This window comes from Dipodomys ordii, unplaced genomic scaffold, assembly GCF_000151885.1.
Source record: "Dipodomys ordii isolate 6190 unplaced genomic scaffold, Dord_2.0 Scaffold86, whole genome shotgun sequence".
In the NCBI taxonomy this organism is placed as follows: Eukaryota; Metazoa; Chordata; class Mammalia; order Rodentia; family Heteromyidae; genus Dipodomys; species Dipodomys ordii.
Genome location: NW_012267302.1, coordinates 3,696,943 through 3,707,338, shown reverse-complemented (window position 1 = coordinate 3,707,338; position 10,396 = coordinate 3,696,943). Strand labels below are relative to the sequence as shown.

The following is a 10,396-nucleotide window of genomic DNA, read 5'->3' as shown; positions in this document are numbered from 1 at the left end:
GGCCGCGCATGCGCCCTCGCCCGCCGCCCAGCGCGCCCCGGGAGTCCGTATTTCTTCCAATGTAAGTACCGCGGCCACGCCGCGTTGTCAGTAAATTCATTATCCCATTACGGAGCCTGAATTATTCAGCGCTGCGAGGCCGCTCCGGAGCGCCCGGGCCTCGGCGAGGCCGTGTTAGTGGGATGGATGGAGTCAGGCCCAGCGCATAGCTGGTGCCAGGCTGACAGATCGGGGCTCAGCAGCCTGCCAGGGCCGAAGGCCCGAGGGCGTCTGGCCAGTGGTGCCCGGTACCCCTAGACCTGGGCCGGGGCTGGATACGGCAAGCAGACCCCGCCCCCCCCCATCCTCTAGGATATCCGCTCCACTGCATCTACCCATCCGTGTTGTGTGGCCTTGAGCAAGTGGTAGCCCTCTCTGGGCCTTGGTCTTTTCCATCGGTAAAATGTTCCAATAATACTAAATGCGCCCCATAGGCATTCTTCCTTTAACTTTATTTTTTTTCTTCCATTAACTTTAATGACAGGACTGACGTTCCTTTTGAGCACATCATCACTAGAATTAAAACCCCATTTGCGGCACCCATTGTTCCTACCTGTCATCCTAGCTACTCTGGAGGTTGAGATCTGAAGATCAGGGTTTGAAGTTAGCCTGGGCAGGAAAATCCATGAGATTCCTATCTCCAAATAACCAGCCAAAAAAGAAAAAAAAAAAAAAGCCAGGAGTAGAGCAATGGCTCAAGTGGTAAGAACTCAAGCCTTGAGCAAGAAAGCTTAAGGACAGTACCTATGCCCTGAGTTCAAGCCCTAGTATACTGGTGTGTGTGCACACACACACACACACACCCCACACACAAATAACTCATATGTTAGCTAGTAACTAAGTTTGGGTCAAAGGAATGCAAGAAAAGCGTGTACGCTCTCAGGAAAGTTTTCCAGTTTCCAGAAGGCTGAAAAGAGTAAATCCTGTTTGGTTCTGTCCTTTTTCCTGAAAACTGGAATAAGGATGCAGTGATTGGCTATCAAGCAGCCATCTTGCTCAGGGGAAAGCACATGAGGAGGAGGGCATTTCCTCCCACACTGTGTGGCATTTAAGAAACCATAAGCCCTGAAACCAGCAGATCTGGATTCTGTCATTCCAGCTTGAAGAAAAGCAACCAGGGTTATCAGGCAAGTTCCATCCCCCCACCGATGGGCCTATATTGCTTGAGTGTCTGTTTCAGTGTGGGCTGCTTTGAGATTTGAAAGAAAGAAAAAGAAAGGAAGGAAGGAAGGAAGGACAGCTAATCCCTGCTGCGACACAAAGAGCTCCATCTGCAAAGGGCCTGGGGTGGCTGGGGTGGCTGGGGTGCTTCGGTGGCTGGGTGCTTCGGTGGCTGGGGTGCTTCGGTGGCTGGGGTGGCTGGGGTGCTTCGGTGGCTTGGCAATGTCTTCAGGGTTCAGCGCCTCACCTTTCCTCTCACCATTCTCACTGTTGTTCGGGTTTTGGTTTTGGTTTTTTGATGCTGGTTCTGGGGCTTGATCTTAGGGTCTGGGCTTTGAACCTGAGCTTTTCTGTTCCAGGCTAGCACTCTATTATTTTAACCACAACTCTGCTTCCAGCTTTTTGGTGGTGAATTCAAGATAAGGGTCTCATGGGGCGGGGCGCTGGTGGCTCAGGCCTGTCATCCTAGCTTCTCAGGAGGCTAAGAGCTAAGGAACACAGTTCAAAGCCAGCCTGGGCAGGAAAGTCCATGAGACTCATCTCCAATTAATCACCAGAAAAGCAGAAGTGGTGCTGTGGCTCAAAGTAGTAGAGCACTTGAATGAAAAAGTTCAGGGTCAGTGTTTAGGCCCTGAGTTCAAGCCCCATGACCACCACCAACAACAACAACAGAAGTCTCATGGACTTTCCTTCTCAGTCTGGCTTTGAACCATGATCCTCAGACCTCAGCCTCCTGAGTAGCTAGGTTTACACAAGGAGTGAGCCACCAGCACTGACAACTGTTGGTTGTTTATTATTTTTTCTGTTTTGTTTTATACCCAGTCTACTTCCCTCATGGCCAAAAGATGACTGCTATGGTTCCAAATATTTCATTTTCATAAAACCTCATCCAAGGTAAGAAGGGGCTAAACAGGAAATGGGAGCTTATCAGAAAACATGCTGAGAAATACCCCGTTATCCATGACCAGAAATGAGCCACATGGTCTCCCTTCATGACCCAGTTGAGTAAGACAGCAGATATGTTGGGAAAAGAACAGGAATGATTATGACAATAAGGTGGATCACAGTTCATCCCCCAGAGCTGGGCACACTTGCCGCGTGAGTAACATCAGACTCATGCTGAGAACGCAGGAGGGTGGCTTGCTCTGAGGTGGGCAGTAACAGCGTTGGCTAGAGGACCAGGAATCAGAAGCCACACCAAGGACTGTGGGCCAGGCAGGGCTGTTAAACCACAGAAGCCACCTGGTGGCAAACAGCAGGTTCCACTTGATCAGAAACAACTGAACTCACTTTGCTGCCAAGTACTTTTCTACTCTGGCAAAAACAAAGACGACAGAATCAGGCTGAGATGCTGAGGAATAGCAAACAACTCAGCATGGAGTCTTGTCTCTCCGTAGGACTGCTAATAAAATGCAATGACCACTACTTGGTGGAGCTACCACCACAACCACACTTGCTTACCAAATCACCATTCTCCTCCATGGGCTGCTGGTCACATTGTGATTGGCAGAAGCCAACCCCTGGACCTGCAAAGGAGTCTGGGACAAGAGTTTGTCTTCTTTAGGGAAAGAGGAGACTAGACAAACTATCAAGAGACTTTCTTTGGCAGTTCTCAAAACGAAACAAATAAACCAAAGTCATCACCACCTTGAAGCCTCCTGAGCATCAGCCAAAGTGTCCAAGAAAAGCTTGTTATGACAGCCTTGGTGGTCATCAGTCAGGGAGGAGGGCACAGGAAATACCATAAAACCCGTGTCTCAACCGCTGGGACCTGAATTCATGCGGTGAAATCATATCTTGTGTAAAAGACTTGTTCATAGTGGATCCTGCCTGAAGAGCAAAAGGAACTTGTGAAGGATGCTGAAGCCCTGGATTTGAGCCCAGGGGTGAAATGACAAGCCTCGATGTGAGGCTGAGCCACAGAAGGTTCATAGGTTGTCTCTGCCAGTTGTTTCCTGACATCTGGAACCTCAGCTTGCACATCTAGATCATAGAGACATACTAGCTCTTTCAGAAGGTGTGAGACACCTTTCCACCCAGTGACTGGGAATTGAGTATTTAAATATCCAGCACAGATGGGTGCTGGTGGCTCATGCCTGTAATCCTAGTTACTCAGGAAGATGAGATCTGAGGATCTGGGTTTGCTATCAGCCTGAACAGACAAATAAGAGAGAGGCTCTTCACTCCAATTATACACCAAAGACGCTGGGAGTAGAGCTGTGGCTCTAGTGGTAGAATGACAGCCTTGAGTGAATAAACTAAGAGCACAAGGCCTTGAGTTCAAGTCCCAGTGCTGGCACAAGTTAATTATTACACTGTGCTCAAGAATGAGGGCGGGGTCTGGGCAGGGGCTGGGTAATCATTACAGGAGTTCTGAGAGGGCAAAGGCTGTGGCAGGTGGAATTGATCTCCATCGACTGGCTGTTAGCTTAGACAGCAAAGAGGACTTCACAGATGTACCTGAGGTTACTAACCAGCTTCCCTACAATTAGGGAGATTATACAGGCTTACCCAGGTGGGCCCAGGGTGATTTCATGAGCCATTAATGGCAAGAAAAGAGTACGGAGCCATTTGAAACAGCCAAAAGATTCTAGGTGCCTTTGTTGGCCTTGCTGGAGACTACCATGAGAAAGAACCAACTTGTACCAACCACCAGTAAGTCCGGAAGACACATACACTGACCTGCAGCCCCTGACTTGAGCCCAGGGAACCTGTCAGAGAACCCAGCTTTTCTCCGTTTTGACCGGCACACTATACGATATCTGGGTACTGTTTTGAGCTAGGATATGCGGGCAAGAGAAAACCAAGAGATGTATCTGTGGGAGGTACATTTCCATCACTGACAAAATACCTGAGGAAAAAATTTAAAAAGGAGAAGCGGAGTAGCAGTAATGCCAGCACTCGGGAGACAGAGGCAGGAGGGTCCCAAGTTTGCCACCAGCTTGAGCTGCATAGCAGACTTTCTCAGATAGACACAAAACGAGAAAAGGTTCTTTGGGCTCATGGTTTTAGAGATTTAGGTCTGCGGTGTACTGGCTTTGGGCCTGTAGCGACTTAGTACCTCACAACCGTGGAAGCCTGAAGGAAGGATTGAGAGGAAGGGGCAGGTATCAACTCCCCTTCAACTTCCTCCTGCCTCTTAAAGTCCCCACCCTTTAAAGGTTCTACCACACTCCAACACTGATTGTCATAGGCTGGCAATCAAGCCTTTTGCTTATGGGCCTTTGTGGAATGTTTAAGATCCAAACCAAAACAGCCGTCACTCTATTGACTTGAGAAACTGTGTACTCATCTAGAACAAACCACCATGGAATCTGTCCACTTGCTTGCAGAGCTCATATTGTCACTTTCCCCATTCAGCCCTCCACTGAGGAAACTGAGGCACTAGAGGAATGGCGGTGGGACCAGGCTTGCCCTCAGCCTTGCCAGAGCCCCAGGAGTCCAGAAGCCCCTGAATCTTGGTCTTTCTCTTCAGCTTACTGACTTGAATTGGTCCCTGGAGCCCTGATCTTAGATGAAAAGGTCCCTAATGTGGACTCCTACTAGGGCTGGGAAGGTGGCTCAGTGGTAGAATGCTTACTTTGCATGCATGAAGCCCTGGGTTCGATTTCTCAGCACCACATAAGCAGAAAAATCCAGAAGTGGCGCTGTGGCTCAAGTGGTAGAGTGCTCGTCTTGAGCTGAAGAGCTGAGGGGCAGCGCCCAGGCCCAGAGTTCAAGCCCCAGGACTGTTCTTTATGAAGAGGCCTAGAGCAGGCCATCCCCAAAGAGTGCCAGAGGCACAGCCTATGGCTGGTGAGGAAAGGCAGATGGAAGGCGCGAAGGAGTATAGGGCTCCAAATCAGGACACAGTGGGATCAGCTGGGCAATAAAGCCCTTCTGGAGCCCCTGAGGCTCCTGTTCATGGCTTAACAATGAATCCGAAAATTCAAGCCTGCATACCATTTAAGCCTGCTATCTTTAAATAAAAACACAACAACCACATACTCACTAGTCACTATGTTGAAAATGAACTATACAACTTGTGGATGGGGATGGGAGGGAAAAACTGGAAAAGAGCAAGAGAAAGGGTGACATTGTCCAAAAAGAAATGTACCCATTACCTGACTCATGTAACTATAATTCCTCTGAATATCACCTTTACAATAACAATAAAAAGCAAGCAAGCAAAGAAAAACAAACGACTTCAAATGTTTATAAGTTACTATCAGGAATCCTACCAAAAGCCGGAATTCCAACTTTGCTTGAGCCAGAAGATGTTCCAGGAGATGGCCACACTGGGCCCATCTTCCTACCACACAGTAAGAGATAAATGGCTGCAATATCCTCTGGAGGGCACAAGATCTAGTACTAAAGTCACCACCACCTGCGGGGCCCTCCCCTCACTTCCCTTACCTGCCTGCAGAGGTTCCACTTCCTGTTCCTTAGGCCCACCCTGATTCTGTGGCCTTCCTGTTCTGCCCACTTATTTATTTTCAATACTGAAATTTGGACAGGGCTTGGTACTTGCTAGGCAGGCCTCTACCACTTGCGTTCTACCCTTAATCTATAACAGCCATTTTCTTGGCCTTAGTGAACTTGCTGCTTTCCCTGTTCTTTTCTTTTCCTTTCCTTCCTTCCTTCCCCCCCTGCTCTCTTTCTCTCTCTTTCTTTTTTTCTTTGCCTGTACTTTCTTTCTGTGCCTGTACTAGAGCTTGAACTCAGGGTTATCCCTAAGCTTTTGTGCTCAAAACTAGTGCTCTAACACTTCAGCCACAGTTACACTCTGGCTTTTTGGTGGTTAATTGGAGATAAGAGTTTCCCGAATTTTCCTGGCTTCAAAATTCGATCTTCATATCTCAGCCTTCTGAGTAGCTAGGATGACAGGTGAGAGCTACCAGGCCAGGCTTCGGGTCTGCGGCTTTGTCACATAACAGAAGAGTGCCATTTATGGGAAGAAAAGCAAAGAAAGAAAGAAAGAGAGAGAGAAAGCAAGCAAGCAAGCAGGCAGCTGGGCACTGATGGCTCATGCCTATAATCCTAGCTACTAGAAGGCTGAGATCTGAGGATCACAGTTAGAAGCCAGTCTAGGCAGAAAAGTCCCCTTGAGACTCTTATCTCCAACTAACCACTCAACAAATACTAGTGGAACTGTGGCTCAAAGTGGTGGGATGCTAGCCTTGAGCAAAAGAGCTCCAGGGCAGCACCCAGGCCCTGAGTTCCAGCCCCACAACTGACAAAAAAAAAAAAAAAGCAACTGACCACATAACACGCAAAGCCTTGGAGCCGCCGCTCAGGGCCACACACTCCCTACCCACATTTTGTCTTTAGCCCTCAGCCTTCAAGGAAAAACTCTAATACATTGGCGACATTTTGCTGCGAGAGAAGAGACAAGAAAAGAGCAGCACTAGGCAGGGGGAGGTAGAAAAATTAAATTTTGCGTGATCAGCAAGGTTTCAAACAATCGCTCGCCAACTGAAGTGGGTGCCACGTCCATAAGTCATTCTGTTTTATAGACCATTAGGATCTCCAGAGAGAACCTGCATGGAGACCACTGCTTTTTGTTGAAATTAAAATGTCAGAGAAAAAGAAATAGAACAAAACAGGGAATCTGCAATTAATTACCAGGCCATAAAAATTCAATAATCAGGAGGCAGAGCGGCCGCAGGCCCAGAGGTATCAGAGCCAGCGTAACAAGAATGGAATACATTAATCTTTTCAAATTAGTTTTTTAATCTGACGGGGATATATGGTGACATGCCTCCCCTCCCGGCCTGTTCCCTCCACTTCTGTGGAAGCCAGCCTGCAGCGAGGCTGGGGGAGGCAGGCTCTGGTGCGAGAGCAGGGCTTAGGGACAACCAGGACCCCAGGACAGGGGAGAGTGGGCCTGGCGGAGCCCCAGGCCCCCTGCCAGCCTTTCTGCCAGAGGCACCCAGAGGTGCCAGGAAAGCCTATTTAGGCTAAGCCGGATGCAAAAGGTGCAGGAGGCCCAAGGGTTTGGGAAAGCCAGACACCATCTGGGGAGCGAGCTTGGCCAGGTGCCTGGCACATCTCTGACCTTTCATTTTCTTCCTGGAAAATGGGATGCCAGCATTTGGTACCCAGTAAGGTGCTCAATGAAGTGCTCCTGCTCCACTACTGTTCTTTCTCACTGCTGGCAGCTCTGGCAAGGAGCGGAAGGCACCACCTGGAAGCTATTCAGAGAGTATTTATTTAGCACCTGCTGTGTGCTTAGACCAGAAGGGAAGAAAGAAGCAAAGCAGGAGATGGGGTTCAGAATAAACCTCTAAGCCTGCTCCTGCCCCGACCCTGTCTTGGTCCCTGAGGGCAATCATTCATTGATTGGCTGAGGGGAGAGTAAGTCCATCCTGTTTCTGATTGGAGAAGAGAGCCTTAGCTCCAGGAGTCCTGCCCCAAGTCTTGACTCCACTTGCACATTTGCTTCTGAGGTGCAAGTTTTAGGGTTTTGATCCTTAGTCAAGTCACTCTGTCGCTAAACACCTCTGCCTCCCCTAGGAATGGAGGCTGGTGGAATTCAAGGCCTCACCAGTGTAGTTACTAAACAGTCACTGCTCCTGGATACCTCTACAGGGCAGGCCTTAGGATTTCGACTCCATCAATCCTGCACTTGGATTTTCCCGCAGAGGCCCTGCTGTAGGCGGTGGGGACTGCTCATTGTACACAAGTGGGAATAGCCAGGCTTGGGTTGCCTACCAGTTCTGCCGGTCTCCTTGCCTTGAAACCACAAACCAGTACTGCATGTTTCACCTCCGCCAGAATTCAGCACACAATGTGTTAAGTCTGTTCTGGCAGAACAGCAATCGATCCTCTCCTGCTGTCCTGTCATTAATGCCCCAAGATGTCTTCCCTCCAACGTAATAGTAGATGCCATTATTGATCACCTACTATGTGCCAAGTTGTAGAATCTGGCACCTTTTTCAGTAAGATTGGGAGCGCCACTTTACAGAAAGGAAACTGAGGCTCAGAGAGATTTGATAGGCCCAAGATCACTCAGCCATGCCTGACACCCTAAAACAGAATCCCAGCCGCTAGAGATAGTAGATCTGTCAGCACCCTAAGAGCTAGGTCCCATACAAAGCTTCTGAATCCTACCTCTAGTTCCTAACCAATTCTTCACTCCAACCTTGGACTCCTTCCTTAGAGGCACTCTTGATTCTCTGGGGAGTGTATTGGTTCCATGCTCGTTAAATGGACAACACATACACACACATACATACACAGCCTAGGTGCTCATCGGAAATTGTACCGAAAAGAAAGAAGCCTATCCAGGAGAGGCACTGGATCTGTGAGCTCGCAGCCACAGATGTCTGTCTAGACAGTGGACACAGAGCAAAACAATCCAGCCCCGGCTGCAGGGCCCCGGCCCCGGCCCGGCGCAGTTCCACGTCCTGCCACCAGATGGCGCGCGGCGCTCGGGCGGAGCGTGCAGTGTGGCGAGGTGGTCACTAGATGGTGTCCTAGGCCAGGGCTCTGCCTGCAGAGCCAGAACAAGGTGGAGCCCGACCCGCCCGCGGGTCGGAGTCGAGTCCCCGCGGCTCCGGTGCTCGTGACCCGCCGTCATTTGCCATCCGCACCATGAACCAGCTGGTGCCCCGGCTCTCGGTTCCTGCCGCGCTGGCCCTGGGCTCGGCCGCGCTGGGCGCCGCCTTCGCCACGGGGCTCTTCCTGGGTGAGCAGAGCAGGTCCGGGCGCGCGGTCCCCGCGAGCGGGCGGCTGGGCGGACCGCTGTGGCTGCGGAGCCCCAGGCCCTGACCCTGCGAGCCCGATCTCTGCAGGGAGACGATTCCAGCGACCGCAGCGCCTGCTGCCCGCGGAGGACCACCCTCTGTGGCAGTATCTGCTGAGCCGCTCCATGCGCGAGCACCCAGCGCTGAGGAGCCTGAGGCTGGTCAGTAGGGCTGGGAACAGGAACGGGCACCACCTCGGGCTCGGTGGGTCCCACGTGGCTGTGTGACCTTGGGCTGGGCAGTGGCCCTCTCTGGGCTTCCGGGTTTTCCCAGCTCCTTGCTGTGGACCTTCGTTGGGGGCCTGGCCCCTGCCGGCCACGCCCACGGCCGTGCCTGGGTGGGGGGACTCGGAATCTGGTGTCGAGGATGGGGGGCTGGCAGGGCTGGGGTCACCCTCTCCCCACACACAGCTGACCCTGGAGCAGCCGCAGGGGGAGTCCATGATGACCTGTGAGCAGGCCCAGCTTCTGGCTAACCTGGCGCGGCTCATCAAGGCCAAGAAGGTCCTGGATCTGGGTAGGGGCGCGCAGCCCAGAGCACTGGGGGCCCGGGTCACTGGGGCGCCCCCCACCCTGGCTGAACCTGCCCGTGTCCCCCGTCCTAGGCACCTTCACGGGCTACTCTGCCGTGGCGCTGGCCCTGGCGCTGCCCCCGGCCGGGCGCGTGGTGACCTGCGAGGTGGACCCCGGGCCCCCGGAGCTGGGCCGGCCGCTGTGGAGGCAGGTGAGTGGCCCGCACAGCGGGGCCACGTGGGCACGCGCGGCGGGGGCGTGTGCCGGCCCTCACCTGGCTCCTTCCCCAGGCCGAGGTGGAGCGCAAGATCGACCTGCGGCTGCAGCCGGCCCTGGAGACCCTGGGTGAGCACCGGCACGGGCAGGGCCTCGCTCCATTCCCAAGCAGGGTCACTGGCCGGAGCCCGCGGCCAGGTCTGCCCGGGGACACTGACGGCGCCCCCAACCGCCCGGCCTCATGGTAGGCGGCCGCGCGCGCCGGGGCCGGCCTGGTCAGGGGCTCCCGGCCCGGGACCGCCGCCTCAGCCGCGTCTGTCCCCGTGTCCCCGGCTAGACGAGCTCCTGGCGGCGGGCGAGGCCGGCACCTTCGACGTGGCAGTAGTGGACGCCGACAAAGAGAACTGCGTCGCCTACTACGAGAGGTGTCTGCAGCTGCTGCGCCCCGGAGGCATGCTCGCCGTGCTCAGAGTAAGGGCGGGACCCAGAGAGCACCCGTAGCCCGGGGCTGGGCCCCAGGGGCTGGGCCCTGCGTACCTGTGACGCCCTCCCGCACGTACGCGTAAGCTGCGTCGGCTCCAGTCCCGGGTCTCCAGTGCTTGCCCCGCCCCTTCCCGCCCTCGCCCCGCCCCTCCGCAGGTCCTGCGGCCGTGGCCACCAGCTTCGGTCCCGGGTCTCCAGTGCTTGCCCCGCCCCTTCCCGCCCTCGCCCCGCCCTGGCGACGCCCCGCCCCTCCGCAGG

At 53.3% G+C, this 10,396-nt stretch overlaps 1 protein-coding gene across 1 annotated transcript in view; it reads left to right on the top strand.

Annotated features, from left to right (window-relative positions):
• Positions 1-8,676: 8,676 nt before the first annotated feature.
• Positions 8,677-10,396, top strand: part of Comtd1 (catechol-O-methyltransferase domain containing 1) — a 2,081-nt gene continuing 361 nt past the window's right edge. The window contains exons 1-6 of the mRNA XM_013025609.1: positions 8,677-8,869; positions 8,976-9,088; positions 9,338-9,443; positions 9,532-9,650; positions 9,730-9,784; positions 9,993-10,126. Coding sequence (XP_012881063.1) covers positions 8,776-8,869; positions 8,976-9,088; positions 9,338-9,443; positions 9,532-9,650; positions 9,730-9,784; positions 9,993-10,126 — 621 coding nt within the window. The 5' untranslated portion in view covers positions 8,677-8,775. The remainder of the gene's footprint in view (positions 8,870-8,975; positions 9,089-9,337; positions 9,444-9,531; positions 9,651-9,729; positions 9,785-9,992; positions 10,127-10,396) is intronic.